This window comes from Haplochromis burtoni, unplaced genomic scaffold (assembly GCF_018398535.1).
Source record: "Haplochromis burtoni strain Fernald_Lab_line unplaced genomic scaffold, NCSU_Asbu1 Contig_120, whole genome shotgun sequence".
NCBI lineage: Eukaryota > Metazoa > Chordata > Actinopteri > Cichliformes > Cichlidae > Haplochromis > Haplochromis burtoni.
In genome coordinates, this window is record NW_024582481.1 from 509,232 (window position 1) to 525,347 (window position 16,116).

The following is a 16,116-nucleotide window of genomic DNA, read 5'->3' on the forward strand; positions in this document are numbered from 1 at the left end:
TATTTTATCTTCTTCAGCATATAATAGTGCTAGACATGACATGACACTGATAACGCCCGCCACATGAACTTGCCTGTGTAGGACAAAGGTGATGGCGCCTCACCCCCGTGTGGTTCTGAGAATAATGAGCCCCCTTCTGCCTATGAGCCGTATGTCGCTAATGGGGTCAAGCAGATGGGTGGGGGAACCGTCATGTGGTCCATAAAGACTGCTTGTGTGTATGTGTGTGCCCAAAAACAAGACCCATATGTGTGTGAGCTTGTTTTTGAATTTTGAGATGTAGATCGACGGGTGGGTGTGTCTGGGATTGTAGTTTTCAGCTGGGCAGAGTTTTAAGCTGTTCCTCTGTCACGTCTGCAGTCTTGAGACCCTTACCTATGTTGTGTTGGTGCCTGCCTCCTCCTGCTTCTGGGCGTTGCACAGTACTAATGATCGCTCGCTTTAACCGATCCACACCACGCATGCACTTTTAAAAGGGGTCAATACAGTGAAATGAATCAAAATATGGGTTTTTACTTGGCAAACCCACATAGCCTTACTAAATTTCATTCATGAGCAATTTCTAAAACCATCTTAAATGTTCTAGGCGTCATTATTATGCACCGTTTTTATATTAAATCAGAATTTCTCTGGAGCTGGCCTCATCAGCCTTATATGAAAGTTGTGTGCATCTCCTCCGCCTTGGCATGGGTTTGTAAGCCACGCTGGTTGGTGCTCATTCGCTCAGCTGAAGTCCAAGCCTCGGCGTGAGACTCCACCCCTTTACGAGCATCGGACACCTTCAAGCACAACAAAGCATGTGTCGCTCAGCAGCATTGTTTCTCGTGTGAACGCGCGGAATATCGCATTTTTTTCTGTCCGTCTTTGCGCCATCCAGTCTCCTCCTTGATGCTGATCCCGGAGTAGGTAAGCCGCATTTCAGGCTCGCATGCGCCGGGGCTGTGGAGATGAGTTGGTGTGTGTTTGTTTTGTTGCACATTCGGCGCCATTTTCGTGCACAGATTGTTTAAATACCCCGGCATGTAGGTCCGACACAGCCCGTAACTGTTTCAGGGAAGGAGGGTGAAAAAGTTACATTTTAGATTATTTTAAACGTAATTGATCATTTATTATTATTATTATTATTAACGCGTAATTAATGAATTTGTTCCGCTTGAGGATTGTTTAGTTTAAAACAACCAAACAAATAAAACACCTTTAGAAACGAACAGTAGTGTGGAGGCAGGGTGTGTTGTTGTTTAGTGTAAAATAAATAAATAAATGCAATGATCGCTCTGCTAAAAGAGGGCGCATTTAGACATTTCGGGAAAACCCACTTTGCAATTTTCCCTCTTTTTATTATAGTAATCCTGATATATTATGATTGAAAAAAATTGATAAACATAGATTATAACAAGAAAAAAAACATAGGTTTTCTATAAAACAGTTTTTTTTGTTAATTTATTTTATTTCATTTATTTTTTTATTGTCTGACAGGTACATAAAGAGCTTTAAAAGTATTGACTGGGATGCCTGAGAATGGCCGCCCTGTTTAGGTCTCTTAAATCATACTTAAAATGTGTTATTGCTGATGATGCTCTTGTGTCTGTCTTCTCTGTTCAGATGTTCAGTTGTTGCTTGTTTGTTTATTTTTAATTGGTGCTGCTCTGCTTTGGATTTCATATTTTCTGCTCGCTTTTGCACCGTGAGGAGTGTATTAGGGGTTAAAAGATGCCCATCTTTACCACAGGGCTTCATGTGCCTGTGCCTGTCTTGTTCCTGCCTGCGTACTTCGGAGCAACTCATCCAATAAGCCTCATCTCCATTGATGATACTGCTGAATATATATAGTCAGATAATCTTTTATGAAGCGCTGCAGATGTGACGTAGGGCGGATGAGGGAGAGTGTCGCGGGTTGAACTAATGCAGCAGAACTGGCAAGTGCTGGCATGAGCAACAGAGGTAAACACGGAGGTTAAAAATAACAGATAAGACTGAGGGTCTCCTGCACTGCTGAATCAGCAGTGTTGTGGACACAGAGCTGCTGAAGTGATACGCAAAGATGTTTTTGGTCTTTCTGTGTGAGAGTGAGGTCATCCAGGTCCCAGAAGAGCTTGCTGATGTTAATCCTCTTTTGGGAGTTATGATGCATTTGAGCAGTTAGACTACTACTGTGTTGTATGAGCATTACCAAACAGGGAACAGACTCTGCATCCCTTAGAGCCATTTGCTCTTTCCTTCATCAGTTAGGACAGTGATTACGATTATTAAACACCAAGGAAAAAGTAAATTTAACATAACCTTTTCACAAATAATTCTAGGATCAAATTAGACATTTTTTTTCACTTAATGACAGAAAACTGAGTAATGGCACAAAGCTGATTCTGAATCTTATAACGTGTCTGTATTTCTATGTCTCTGCAAGATGGAAAGAAGCTTTCGTTCACAATGTACAGAAATATTATGACTCTAATCGGCGGCGGCTGAGGTAATGTTGGAAAAGGATTCGAAATTGCTTTCAGGGCAACCGCAGTAAATCAATCACGGTACTTCATTGTTTTCCCATGTCGGTTCATGTTACAGCATCACACTCACAGACACCATCTGTGTGTATTGATTGGTGTGGCACTGAGTTTGGGATAGGTTTACACTGATAGCCAGACTGAAATAAACCATTGGAAACCAACACCGTTTGTTCGACCGTCCTCCGGTTCACACGGGAGATTGTGGACCCAATCTTTGATTGCTACATTTCATTTGTTGTAGTCAGCCTATGCTTCCTGTCCATAATCCATAACTACACAGTAGCAATTTACATCCTGTGATCATTTAAGAAACGTGTTTATGAAAACTGTAAAGACGAAATATGGATATAAATCCCTGCCCGTGTGCTTGTATTCACAGTGTTGCTAGGCAGGCTTCTATGTTAACCGCACACGAATAGGTTAGCGAGGCACGTGTTGGCGTGTATGTTGTCATGTGTGCCTCTGTTTGCAAGGAGAGGTTAATGGGAGCCACCATGTGGCCGGAGGGGCTGATATCTTGGTCTTCAGTTCATTTCTGTTGATTTTCAGCCAGGTAGGCGGGGCTCCACATAAAACCATGAATCAGCACAGTGGATCACCACTGTGCTTCTGCCAGCTTTTCTTTTTCCTTGCTCACGCACGCACGCACACACACATACAGATGCATGTAGGATGAGGAGCACAGAGCTGGCGAATCAGGGTGGAGGGCGACAGAGAGAGAGAGAGAGATCCTGTGGGCAGGTAGATGGAGATAATCTCACTTGGTCACTTGGGGGCTGATTAACTCTAAACTCCTTCTAATTCCTTAAGCCTACTGTCAGTGCCCAGGAAACATGCTTTCGTTGTCTTCTAGTATTTATACGTCGTTGCAGTTATTTTGGGAGCCGCGCTTATTTTAAGTCAGCGGTCAGTGCTGATAATGACGGAGCAGTGCACTCATTCAGATTAAATCCATTTTCAAAAACTGGGCTTTAAGTGGAATTGAGTGTGCAGTTGCGATGGTGCACGCATGTATACACGTGTTGTGAACAGGAATAGATATGAGGTTGTCTATAAAGGCCAACTAATGAGTCCCAGCTTCTTGCGCACACGTTGCTATTTATACACTTTACCTCCTCCTCCTCCTGTGTCTCTGCAAGCTCGTCTTCATTCAGCCCTCTGCTTTTATTTTATTACACATGCACGCAGCGGTGCTGCTGCAGCGTCACTGGTAAACAGTGTGACGGTTTTAGTAGCGAGACAAATATATTTTCGGAGTGTGAGAATGATAAATAGAGCTTTGATCGTGTGGCTGGGTTAGCATCAGTTCAAGCAGTTATTCTAATAACTAATAACTAAGCATATGCAATTTTTCTTGTAAGTCAGGTTCACTCAGTCATATCACCTATTTTCAGATTTTTAAATAACCTTCAGATGAATTAAGAGCATAATAAACTCTAAATCACATCCTCTTTTGACTCCAGTTCTGTTCACACCTGATCCAGCAGCTCACTTATGCTGGAGGGTGGCCTGCTTCATCTATAATTTAGCTCATTAGAGACACTAATTATATGGTATTGAGGGCAGTTTTATCCCTCTCGGTGCAGCAACATTTCATCCATGTGTAAGAGGAGGAGATATTAGTCACGTTGCTAGAAATTAACTGTGAGTTGAGATCCTGTGGCGTGACGGTCGCCGTCTCAATTGGTCAGGATGCAGGTTGGGCCTGCTCAGCTGGGTGACAGCAGAGATGTTAGATAGGCAACACAAAATGGAGGAGGCAGCAGACACAAGCTCAGCTGGTCCATTAGGAGCATGTCTGCTTTCTGACAATCAGAATTGAGATGACAGAGCACTAAAAGACCCAAAGGAGACTGTGAGCATTGATGCATACCACTATCTGTGTGTGTATGTGCATATGGTTGTGTGTGTGGTGACCTAGGGAATAGGCCTACGGGGGGGGGGGTCTTATGGGGGGGGAAGGGTAGGCAGGATTAGTTATAGTGTTCAGCCCAGTTATTGGTCACTGGACACAAACAATGGGAGGGCTAAAGAGGATTTGTTCTTATGTGTACCCCCCTCCTCCTCTCCCGCTGTCCTGTAGTGCCAGTGGGAAGTGCACGGTATAGAGGTCCAGGCTGCACCCAACGGGGGCGGCCCCGTGCATCTGGAAGATTGGCCCGTCTGCCCGTCTAGCGTTTTCCCATCCCCCACCCCTCCCCCAGCCCAGGGTGGGACTTGAACTACATATGGACGAGACAAAAACACAGCCACATTCGTCACCAGTCAGACGAGACCTAGTTCAGGGGAGCGTGCACATCGGCACAGTCGAAATAAGGAGCTGATCTGCGATGCGAGTGGCTGTAACTTGCTTAAGCGAGGTGTTGTGCCATTGCACAATACCTGCAGTTTTTTTTTAGTCCCTGTGTGATTTAATCAGCTGGTTAGAAGTTTCTAAATATACCAGATCTGTCCTCACACTGCCACCGCAGAGGATCAAAGTTGTGTTCATTAAAGGGCCCAAGTACTGGGACTGCGAGTCACATCATTTTGATTGTAATAACACGGGCAGGTATGCTCGCTCTGTTACATACTGACAGAAGTCAGCCTCACCTTAACCGAGTGAGGTTGAAAAGTACAAGAGGTAAAATGAGATGGACGTGAAACCACTAAGAAATATTTTTTTAAATCTCGATGTGTTAAACTATTTGAAATTGTGTGAGTAATCAGGTGGCTTATTTACTCATTACTAGCAGACATATACAATAACAATACTGTGCAGAGCAAAATGTGACTGAAGTAAGAGTTAATTTATTGACCTGCAATTTTAGACGTTAAGAATGACTTTTAAAAAACTTTATAAGCTTTTTATTGGTTTATTTATCTCTTTATTGTCATATTGTTCTAGTGCCTTAGATGACCTAAGCATGAGGGGCGTGTGTGATTTGAAGAGCCAGGCATGCCCAATGTAGACAGTGCTAATAGGCAAATCCGGAGCAGAATGCCTCCTTTGTGTCAGTGAGCTTTAATGAGCCTGTTGTGAGATCTCAGAGAAACACTCTGCAACAAGGAGGACCATTGTGCGATGAAATGATGTTTGTGCATGTGTAAATACGTGCGTGTGTTTGAGTCACGGCGCAGTCTGTAGGTGGCAGTTGGCTCCATGTCTCCTGGAATATTAATAAATAATAGGCACTCTTAAGGAGTAGGCAGCTAACGATACACTGAAGCAACAATGAAAATTACAGTGAAAAATAGCTTATTGTTAATTAAGAGTGTAAGCCAAAATGCAGAATATTTAAGAGAAAATAAGCAGGAACGGGTAGAAATAATCCTGTTTGTGTCATAAAATAAAACATTATCTGTTCCGCTGGCAATCTGAGCCGAGGGCGATGACTGAAAGGCAGATTAGATAGAGCTTAAAACAGGAAATAATCCACAGATTTTAGTAAATTTTGTGTAGCTGATGTGATAGTTGCTGTCTTGATTAAAAAGTCACTAGTTTTACCTGTAAAATGCTTTAAAAATGTCCTAAAATTTATTTAAAAAAACCCTTTTGTTCCAAAACTGCGTATGTGTAAATGAAGTGTTAAGTTAACCTGGTTTATTGGACACCATCAATGCTGTGACCTTTCTTCATCTATGACTCCCTTCTGTTTCACCTTCGCAGTGGCTACCATGACAACAGAGGCAACTGCCGTGACTGAGGCAGACACTGAGGGCAAGCAGAAGACCAGTAGTGCTGAGCCCGAACCAGAGAACAAGCAGAAGGCAGAGGCGGCTACATCTGACCCAGAGGGGGAGCAGTCGAGCACAAAGGCCCAGGAACAGGTCACTGAGCCTGGGCCTGCCGAAGCAGCGACCTCCCCTGAGGAGGAGCAGCTAAAGCCTCGTACCAGGACCTCTGCTGGCAAAGGCCTTTCTCGTCTCTTCTCCTCTTTCCTCAAGCGCCGATCGCAGTGCTCAGAGGAAGAGGTGTTTGAGGCAGAAAAAGCCAAAGACGAAAAGGCAGACAAAGAGGAAAAAGTAGATAAAAAAGAAGAGGAGAAGGTGGAAGAAGGGAAAAGTCAAGACAAGGAGGCCAAAGCAGAGGAGGAAAAACCAGAGGTGAAAGAAGTGAAAAAGAAAGACGACAAAGCAGAACCTAAAGAAGAGAAAAAGAACGTGGAAGAAAAAGTAGAGAAGAAAGGTAGCAAAAAGAAAAAGAAAGAGGCCAAGAAAAAAGCAGAAGAAAAGGATGAAGAGAAAGTGAAAAAGGAGGAGACAAAAAAGGGGGAGGAAAAAAAGGGGGAGGAAAAGTTGATGAAAAAAGAGGAGCAAAACGAGGAAGGGACAACACAGCAGACTGTAGAAAAGGAGGAAAAGCAAGTGGAGAAAAAGGAAGAGAAAAAGAAGGAAACTGCTGAGGTCAAAGGCAAGGCGGCAGACGCTGGAAAGAAGGAGGAAGAAAAGGTTGACAAGAAGGTGGCAAAGAAAAAAGAAAAAGAAGAGAAATTAAAGAAGAAAGAGGAGGAGAAAGCAAAAAGGAAAGCAGAGGAAGAAGAGAGGATAAAAAAGAGGGAAGAGGAAAAAGCAAAGAAGAAAGAAGAAGAAAAAGCCAGAGAAGCCGAGAGAGCGAAGAAGAAAGAGGAGGAAAAAGCTAAGAAGAAAGAAGAGGAAAAAACGAAAGAGGAAAAAGCAAAAACAAAAGAAGAGGAAAAACCAAAAGAGGAGTTGAAGAAAAAAGAAGACGAAAAGGTGAAAGAAGAAGCAAAGAAGAAAGAGAAAGAAGGGGAGGAAGCAAAGCCGGAAGAAAAGGAGGAAAAAGAAGAGAACAAAGAGAAGAAAAAAGACAAGGGAAAGAGCAAAGGAAAGAAAGAGGAGAAGGAAGTGAAGGAAGTGAAAGGACCGAGTGAGGAGCAGGTGAAAGCACCGATTGCTGCTCCTGAGCCTGAGCTTAAAACTGAGCCAGATATTGAACAGGCTGCTGATCAGCACTCTATAAGCAGCACAGAGGCGCAGGTGAGTCCTAACAATCTCACATTTAGAGTACTTGTTCTAAGATTCACTGTGATTAAGATGAAAGTAGAACCAGTAGGCAGTTGGCTTAAATTAGCATGATCACTGGAAATGTAAAGATATGGCCGCCTCTCCTAAACAGACCTCCAAAACTTACGGGTCAAACAATATATTTTGCCTGTGTATTTCTACCAAAAAACAAAGCTAACTCTAAAAACAGACCGTATTTATTTGGAGTAATGTGCAGTCCTATTTTTAAGCCGACTGCCGTGGTTTCAGACTGTTTGCAATGTCCTTGTGATAACAAGACCCCAGGAAGCCTGACCTTGATGGAAAAGAGGTATTACAGACTTTCAGAGGTGCTGTAGACCGACTCCAGACAGATTTATCTAACTCATCTAACTGTATTTTCTAAAACAAGGGCTAAAAAAGAACATCACTGCAGACAAAGGTTATAAAAAAAGCACTTCATGCTGCTGATTGGGTTTTGCTTTCTAATGAATTTTTTATGTGGACAGCTTGCTCAGTGAGCATCACTGTGCTCACTTGGGCTTAAAGGCTGGTCTGAAACAAAGATGACCCATGCTGGTTTGAACTAACGCTAGTATCAACCGCTCGGGTTCATCCTGGGTTATTTGAGTACTACCTTAGTATGGTGCTCTGTATAATGTCTCCCACTTTCTCTTTCATCTTTGTGACACACTTTGGCAATTGTCTGGTTTTGACTATTTTAGCCAGCCCAAGAGGAACACAAGGAAGAGGCTATGATAAAAGAGCCTGAAGCAGTGGAAGAAGTGAAACAGGAGGACACGGAGAAAATAGAAGAAGAACCAGCAGAAAAGGAAGAGCCAATCAAAGAAGAGGAAAAGGAACAAAAGCAGGCAAAGAAAGAGAAGCCTGCAAAAGAAAAGACAGAAAAGAAGACTGAAGAGGTTAAAGGCTCTAAACGTCAGAAGACCATGCAGTGCAAAGTCACCCTGCTGGACGACGCTCAGTTTGAGTGTGAACTTGATGTAAGCAAACCCTCCCAAAATGCACCACTGTTGCGTTTGCTTTTCTGTGATGATAAACATGGAAACTGAAGAGTTTCTCTTGCCGTGTGTCCCATGTCTGCGTTTCTCTTGCTCATTTAGAAACATGCTAAAGGCCAAGAACTTCTTACAAAGGTGTGTGACCATGTTAACCTCCTGGAGAAAGACTACTTTAGCCTGGCTCACTGGGAAACCCCAACCAGCAAGGTAGGATGGTTTTACCCTTCTGTAGTGTTAATTACTTGGAGCATAACTGGATGTTATGAATGACAGTGCAAAAAAAAGTGAGCAAATTTTCTTGCATTTCTTCCGTTTTGCTCAGACATGGTTGGAACCCACCAAAGAGATACGGAAACAGGTTCCAGGTGCTGTCTATGAGTTTACATTCAACGTCAAGTTCTACCCTCCTGATCCAGCTCAGCTTACTGAAGACCTAACCAGGTGAGCAAGCATCAGCTTAAAGGAATGGATCAACATGAGGCAATAGGGAGCTTTTGCACTGCATTTATTCAACCCAGGATAAATGTTCATAGACTCAATTCCTTAATCGTTTCACACCTTTTCCAGGTACTTTCTGTGTCTCCAGCTGAGAAAGGACATTATGCTTGGTGTTCTTCCCTGTTCCTTTGTCACACTGTCCCTGCTGGGCTCCTACACAGCCCAGTCAGAACTCGGAGAGTATGACCCCGAGCTCCATGGAACAGACTACGTTAAAGATTTGAACCTGGCCCCCGGACAGAGCAAAGAGCTGGAGGAAAAAGTGATGGATCTGCACCGCACATACAGGTCATTAAGGAGTTGTCTAGACACGCCCTTTTCACAGTGTTCATTTAAGCCCAGTGTGCATACATTGAAGGAACCTAATTCATTTTCAAAGCTGCTTGAAGATGATTGAGCCTCAAAAATGATTCTGACAGTAAAATACGTCTTTGAATTAAACGTTATCGTGTGTGCCTCCAGATCAATGAGTCCAGCCCAGGCAGATCTGCTGTTTCTGGAAAATGCCAAGAAGCTCGCCATGTATGGAGTTGACCTGCACCAAGCCAAGGTATGTTTATTTTTATTTTTTAAATTATTTTACTGGTTTGGATGAATGGTTTGCTTCTTAACACGTGGTCCAGTCTTTTTCATAGAAGCATGTCACGAGTATGTATGCATGTATTGATTTTTATTCGATTTTAAAATGCTCTTTTTACAATAGCATCATTGTATTGCAGCAGTAGCATCCATATTTAATTACAAAATTGATGTCATACCCCTTTGGAAAAAAAAAAGAGAGATTAATAACATCCTAAACTCCATGACCTCAAACAGCATTCGTGTTTCGTGAGAAAGTCTGCCCCCCGGTGACTGATTATTGCAAGAGCAGGCTGGCGGTGTTTGGTCAGGGCTGTAAATGTTCCGTGGCGTTTCTTGCATGCAGGATCTGGACGGTGTTGATATAATGCTGGGCGTTTGCTCCAGTGGTCTGATGGTTTACAAAGACAAGCTGAGGATCAACCGTTTCCCTTGGCCCAAAGTGCTCAAGATCTCATACAAACGGAGCAGCTTTTTTATCAAAATCAGGCCGTCAGAGGTAAATCTCACTTTACATAGTCTGTATGTTTGACCTGTATTGATTTTTTATTGTTCTATACAGATCCAATTTCCATAGATTTCCTCTGAGCTTAGCTTTGAAAAATGTAAAGAACTGATTTCTTTTAATAACCAATAGATTGTGTGTGTGGGGGGGGTTACTCTAACCCCCTAGACTTATTTATTATTTCTCAGCAGAAGTGGCTGGTATAAAATGTAATAGTACTGTTAGTTTATATTGCTATTGGTTTTCTTATACACATAAATGTAACTGTACGACTGAGCCAACTGATTGCAAGAATGATAAGATACATCCAGCTTTTCAGATGTCTTTCAGTTTCTTTCACTATTTAAAGAAAACTGTGTTTCACAATTGCAGAATAATGTCGCTATGGAGTCATTGAATTTGACTTTTGTTTCTTTGCTTTTAGCAAGAGCAGTATGAAAGCACCATTGGTTTCAAGCTGCCCAACTACAAAGCCTCAAAGAAGCTGTGGAAAGTTTGTGTTGAACATCATACCTTCTTCAGGTAACAACGCTTTGATTCTGAGTGACACTTAGGTCCTCCCTATCCACTTGTTAATTGGCTAACTCCTCACTCCACCTTAACCCCTGTATTGGCACCACAGCAGTTTTAACCACAGAGGAAAAGCTGAACACTCTTAAAGCTTTTGTCTGTTTAATGAGATAAATCCAAACATGTTGCTAATCTTTTTACATAACACAAATCCTTTTTTTTTTTTTTTTAAAGAAGACAGTGCAGGGTTTATAATTTTGAATCCACAGTGTTCATGTAATGGTCAAATAATGTGTAGATTAAAATGTAATTCTTATATCTCTTGCTCAGGGTTTCAACAGTGGAGCCGCCCTCTTCACGTCGCTTCCTCGCCTTGGGCTCTAAGTTCCGGTACAGCGGTCGTACTCAGGCCCAGACCCGCCAGGCGAGCTCCATGATCGACCGGCCGGCACCTCGCTTCACACGATCTGCAAGCAAGAGGCTGTCTCGCAACCTAGATGGAGGTATGCGTGAGTGTATGTTGTCACACCTGTGTGTGTGTGTGTGTGTGTGTGTCCTGCAATAAACCACAGGTCCAATAAGGTGCCCTCTGACTTCTTTTGCTATAGAACCTGGAGATGAAACTCTCCAGTTTCTGCAGGTAGTCTCGGCATCAGCCAGGACTCAGGTTGATGATTGGTCACTGCTGATGGTATCTGAAAAACCCCAGCCTTCTTCCGAATTCACAGGTACTTCGAAGTGTGTGAAGTGATGCCTTTTGGCATACCTTCTACTCGCAGATTGCTTTGTAGGATCTAACAGCCTTTTTGCATCATTTTTCCATTCATCTTTGCTTCCATACCTGCAAAACTGTTGCTGTTCAGCACAGTTAGCTTGTCTGGAAAGTGACCTATTCTGATACATGAGAAGGGACACGTACCCTGTACTTTCCCCGGTGTGACTCCACAGTATTGTTGGTTACTGAAATCTGAAAGAAATTAAACAAATTTCCTCACAAATGTAACTCTAAACAGGTATTTCCAGTCTTGAGGCTCTTGTTCCTCTTTTTTTTCATTTCATAACTTTGCACTTAACGTGTGTTGCACAATCGCTTTCATTTGCTTATTTTCATTTGCCTTTATGCTTGAACTTTTGACTGACTGACCTCCCTCATCACTGCCCCAGTGCCCATCATTGTAACGGGTTCCATCTGGAGCCTGTTTGTGTTCCAAAGTGCAAAAGGCATCTTTCATTCATCTTTATACTAACTTCGCTTTACTGGACTCACAGAAGTCTGGCACAAAAGCTTGAAATCTTGCTTGCTTGAAGCGCTGTGCAGCATTCACAGCCGGTCGTCATCTCTGCAGCAAAACCATTACATAACTGGCATCACCTCGTCATGTCTTCACAGCCGGAAGGGAGTTTGAGCAGAATTTCACTCAGTCCTGGGAGGAGGAGGAGGGGCGTACTGTTGGCACGGAGACTGGGACTGCTGGTCCTCAAACCATTATCCAGACAGTCAGTCAGCCATGGCAGGATCTGGCGAGCGATGACGATCACCAGCAGAGGAGAACGGAAGATGAATGGTTTATTCTTCTGGATCATCAGCCTCATATTCCATTTATCTCACCCTTTGATTTTGTTGAAGAGCCAGGTATCTACCTTTATAGTGCATGGGTAGCGTCAAATATCGCAAATTTAACATGCGCATCATTCATGTTGCCACCATACTATATGCACACGGCACTACTCAGTAAGAAACCAGGCGCGTGGCTCCACGTGGCCTTCTCGTTTCAGCTGGTTGAAGTTTGTTGTTGTTTGATCACCTGATACAAAAAATGTTGCACCTTGTTTTTTGATGTCAGCTGAAACTAGCTTGGCAAAAACGAGCTCTATGGACCACCAACTGGAACCAGTGGTGATAAAACAGGATGACTGGTTCCTGTACTTTGACCGTCTGCTCAGCGTGTCTCCCTCTGAGCATTTTGAAAAACTTCAACGTGAGTTTCTTTGTCTGGCTTTCTGCAAAAACCTTCACACTTTTTTGGGTAAAAAATGGTAAAAAAAAACCAATTAATTAAGCACTTAAACGGTTTGTTGTATCACTCTTCCAGTCTCTACCACGGAGGGGGAGGAGGAGGAGCAGGTCATAAGCGTGAAAGAACAGCAAATGATCACTGAGGAGATGATTGGGAGGATGCGGGAAACAGTGATGTTGGTGGATGCATTTACAGAGAAGGAAATTTTGGAAGGAAGATTGAGGGACGTGAGGGATCTTGAGGAAAGGCTACAAGAAATTGATGAAATTGCAGGGAGAATTCAGCATGCAGTAGAGGAAGAACTGGGGGAGGAAGAGGTAGAAAAGCTAAAACAAGAAGAGAGAGACATGGAGCAGAAACAGTTGATCCAAGCCAAAGGTGTAACAGAAATGGTGGTGAGGAAATCTGTGAGGAGAAGAGTTATAAAAGAGGGTGAAGAAGGCGAAGTGGACGAATTGGAAGAACAAATAAAAGAGGTGTTTTTAAAGGACTTGTTGCCTGAGGAGGAAGACATCGTGGTGAAGCGGGAGAGCGAAAAACAAGTGGGCAAGAAAGTGGTAGAAGCGTTAAGGGAAGGAGAGAGCAATTTGGAGCAGAGACAGTCAATCCAATCCAGGGGTATAAAGGACATGGTGGTGAGGAAATCTGTGCGGAGAATAGATATAAGTGAGGGTGAAGTGGATGACTTGGAAGAACAAATAAAACGGGTGAAGTGGGAGGGTGAAGAAGACACAGACGATAGCTTTAGAGAGAAACTGCGTGAAATGGAACAGGAGTGGCAAGATGCAGACGTCGCCGGCTCTGCTGCTGTAGCAGGATACAAGAAGGTTCAGCATAGGACTGAGAAGATAGTGACTATTGTACAAGAGAGGGGGCAGCAGCAGGAAGGCATGGAAGACGTGCAGGGACAGTCTAGTGTTGCATCAGAGGAGATGTTAGAAAGACAGGAACTGTGGCGTAAGACAGAAGTGGTGGAGGAGAGGCCACAGAGGGAGGTTCCAGAAAGGTCAGAAGGTCTGTCTCAGGCGAGAGTTGATGATGTTTGGTTCATACTTTTAGATCAGCCTCCACACAAAGCTGGTTTCAAAACACCAGGTAAAGTATGCTAATCCCTCTGATATTCTAATATCATCAAAACCATAAAGACATACATGTCCCGAAGCACCAGCATTATATTAACCAAACCGGCTTTCGTTTTGCTCTTTTCTTTTGCTTTGATTTCTGCAGTGAGGTGTAAGATATACTCGACTTTAGATTTTCATACGGCCTATGTATTTTTTAAAGAGAGAATAACCACCACTGCCCAGCTTCTCTTCCAGCTGGGCATTTGTTTTCCGTCGCGCTCAAATATTCTGTCTTCACTTTCCTACATAGTTGCCGATGTGGAACGTGTTCAAGTGGACAAGGGTGGTCATTTCAACCCCGAGAAAGAAAAACCACATATCAGCGTTGAACGGGTTGATGACTGGTTTGTGTTGCTGGATTTTACTCCCCGACAAAAGCTTTTTGGGCCATCAGGTACTGCTCGGTCTTGTTTTTGTTTTGTTTTTTGAAACTTCCTTGTGCTTTATTTTGTCCTTACTCGCTCATGAAAGAATTGCATGTTAATGCTGGCGATTAAAGATGCCTCTCCTGACTCTGCTTACCAGTTACTCACATGGAAGAGAGGAAAGAAATAGCAATCGAAGACGGATCGAGATATATAGGAGAAAAGCTACAACACCAAGTGTCAGACAAAGTTGATGATTGGTTTGTGTTATTGGATGTTTTTTCAAGACAAACGTCACACGCACCACCAGGTATTCATAAAAGTCCCCTGTGCTGGCTCACAGCTTTAGCAGAACCAATTATTCTAAGCACTGCAGGTACTCTTATTTTCAAAGTCCCTGAGCTTTTTCCTCTTTTTTTTTTTTTTTTTACTAAGTCACCTTTTCAGAGCGAATTGCTGCTCACCCAGAGGAACGTGCTTCTCTGATTGAAGTAACAGCTCTTGAGCAGAGAGAAAGAAGATTTGACATTTTGGTTGAAGGTGCTGACGCAAAACAAATGCTGCCAGAAAGGGAGGGGGTAGCACTTCTACAGGATGTGAAAGAGCGAGAAGATGACTGGTTTGTGCTGCTGGATGTTCCCATTAGGCAGCCCTCATTTGTGGCACCAGGTAGAGCAGATTTTCCCCTGCGCTCCTGCTGTTTCTTCATTCACTTTTTGCCTCAAGTGTCATACAGCGAGTTTTCCGTTTCTTTGTTGGTAGCTTCCATGGCTGAGTATGTTGAGGTTTACACCAGAGAGAGTGTTTCTGCCTTGACTGAAGCAGAGGCTGTTGATTCCAGGCGGGAGCTTGTAGTTGAGGATGCTGTTATGGAGAAAGTGGAAGCAGTGGCTCCCAAGCAAGGTATTCCAGATGTCCCTATAGGTATCTGCAGCTCACAAATGTGCTTTTATAAGATCAACAAAAGATTTATCTTGTGCTTCATAGTAGCCAGAGTTGAAATCAAAATTTTGTTTTGCAGTTTCTATGTCGATGCAGACTAAAATCTATCCAGATGTTTCAACTGAAGTGAAAAGTATAGAGCAGAGATTGCTTCAGATTGACCAGGTTACACCACAGCCTCCCCAGCCAGAGAGAGAGGATGACTGGTTTGCTCTGTTTGGTACTGCACGTGATGAAGTCATGATACCAACAGGTATTACAGTAAATTCAGACTGAAACATAATATTCTAAGAGGACTATGGTGGTCATAGCAGTATCACTCAACGCCTTTGACTCTGTCTGTGCCAGTGACTCCAGCTCAGATCGTTCCAGAAATGAAGACTTTTGAGGTTGAGGTGACCGAAAAATGGAAGAAGACAGTAATTGGTGCGGACGGCGGGCAAGACAGGACAAGTGTGTCTGAAATTAGAGCGAGCCAAATTGCCTCCCTCTCTGAGAGAGAAGATGATTGGTTTGTCCTGTTTGAAAAGCCTGTGGTCGTACAACCAGGTAGATTTCTACGCCGAATGGGTGCTGTGTGAAGCTGTGCGCAAAAAGTTTGCATCAGATGTATTTACGTTTATGTTTCTGTGTTTGTTGCTGTAGTCAAACCTATTATTGATCTAGTGGCAACCACTGAAGCAAGAGTGAAGATCGTGGAAGGTGTGAGGCCACCTGTGGAGATGGTGAAGATTGAAATGGGAAGAGCAGGAAAAGTGGACGATGATTGGTTTGTGCTGCTGGATGTAGCAGCAAAAGCACCAGGTATTCTGCTGCTTGTATGGCCATGCGGCTTTGCTATGAGATGCTATCAGACTGAATAACATGGCAACTGTGCTCGACTTCTATTATGTTGTACTAGGAGCACATTATAAACGAATGCAGAAATACTGCACCAGCCTTAGTTATATTGTGTTTGTATGGTGGTGCAGTATGTCAGGGGAAAATGCTCATTTAAGATATTTAGGTAGAGGGAATATTTAACTTCCTGCAGGTCTCATTTTAGTTTTTTTTTTCTGTACTC

General features: G+C 43.2%; 2 protein-coding genes across 13 annotated transcripts in view; both read left to right on the forward strand.

Moving 5' to 3' along the window:
* On the forward strand, nucleotides 1-7,849 carry LOC106633677 (myb-like protein X). The gene is made up of 3 exons (XM_042223762.1): nucleotides 1-906; nucleotides 6,154-6,707; nucleotides 7,790-7,849. The coding sequence occupies exons 2-3, from the start codon at nucleotides 6,162-6,164 to the stop codon at nucleotides 7,847-7,849; spliced, it is 606 nt and encodes a 201-aa protein (XP_042079696.1). The 5' UTR covers nucleotides 1-906; nucleotides 6,154-6,161.
* Nucleotides 7,284-16,116, forward strand: part of LOC102295024 (band 4.1-like protein 2) — a 21,468-nt gene continuing 12,635 nt past the window's right edge. For 8 of the 12 annotated variants that reach the window (XR_006054740.1, XM_042223776.1, XM_042223777.1 and 5 more), the window contains exons 1-20: nucleotides 7,348-7,484; nucleotides 8,216-8,494; nucleotides 8,615-8,719; nucleotides 8,835-8,953; nucleotides 9,080-9,298; nucleotides 9,473-9,560; nucleotides 9,936-10,088; nucleotides 10,519-10,616; nucleotides 10,935-11,107; nucleotides 11,213-11,332; nucleotides 11,995-12,237; nucleotides 12,449-12,583; nucleotides 12,698-13,717; nucleotides 13,997-14,140; nucleotides 14,272-14,421; nucleotides 14,547-14,780; nucleotides 14,874-15,035; nucleotides 15,133-15,306; nucleotides 15,402-15,602; nucleotides 15,699-15,857. Coding sequence is in view for 11 of the 12 variants with exons in the window: in XM_042223776.1 (XP_042079710.1) it covers nucleotides 8,246-8,494; nucleotides 8,615-8,719; nucleotides 8,835-8,953; nucleotides 9,080-9,298; nucleotides 9,473-9,560; nucleotides 9,936-10,088; nucleotides 10,519-10,616; nucleotides 10,935-11,107; nucleotides 11,213-11,332; nucleotides 11,995-12,237; nucleotides 12,449-12,583; nucleotides 12,698-13,717; nucleotides 13,997-14,140; nucleotides 14,272-14,421; nucleotides 14,547-14,780; nucleotides 14,874-15,035; nucleotides 15,133-15,306; nucleotides 15,402-15,602; nucleotides 15,699-15,857 (3,946 nt within the window). In the remaining variant the exon portion in view is untranslated. Of the gene's footprint in view, nucleotides 7,485-8,215; nucleotides 8,495-8,614; nucleotides 8,720-8,834; nucleotides 8,954-9,079; nucleotides 9,299-9,472; nucleotides 9,561-9,935; nucleotides 10,089-10,518; nucleotides 10,617-10,934; nucleotides 11,108-11,212; nucleotides 11,333-11,994; nucleotides 12,238-12,448; nucleotides 12,584-12,697; nucleotides 13,718-13,996; nucleotides 14,141-14,271; nucleotides 14,422-14,546; nucleotides 14,781-14,873; nucleotides 15,036-15,132; nucleotides 15,307-15,401; nucleotides 15,603-15,698; nucleotides 15,858-16,116 lie in introns of all 12 variants that reach the window. The other 4 variants (XM_042223775.1, XM_014340356.2, XM_042223781.1 and 1 more) reach the window with 4 other exon arrangements.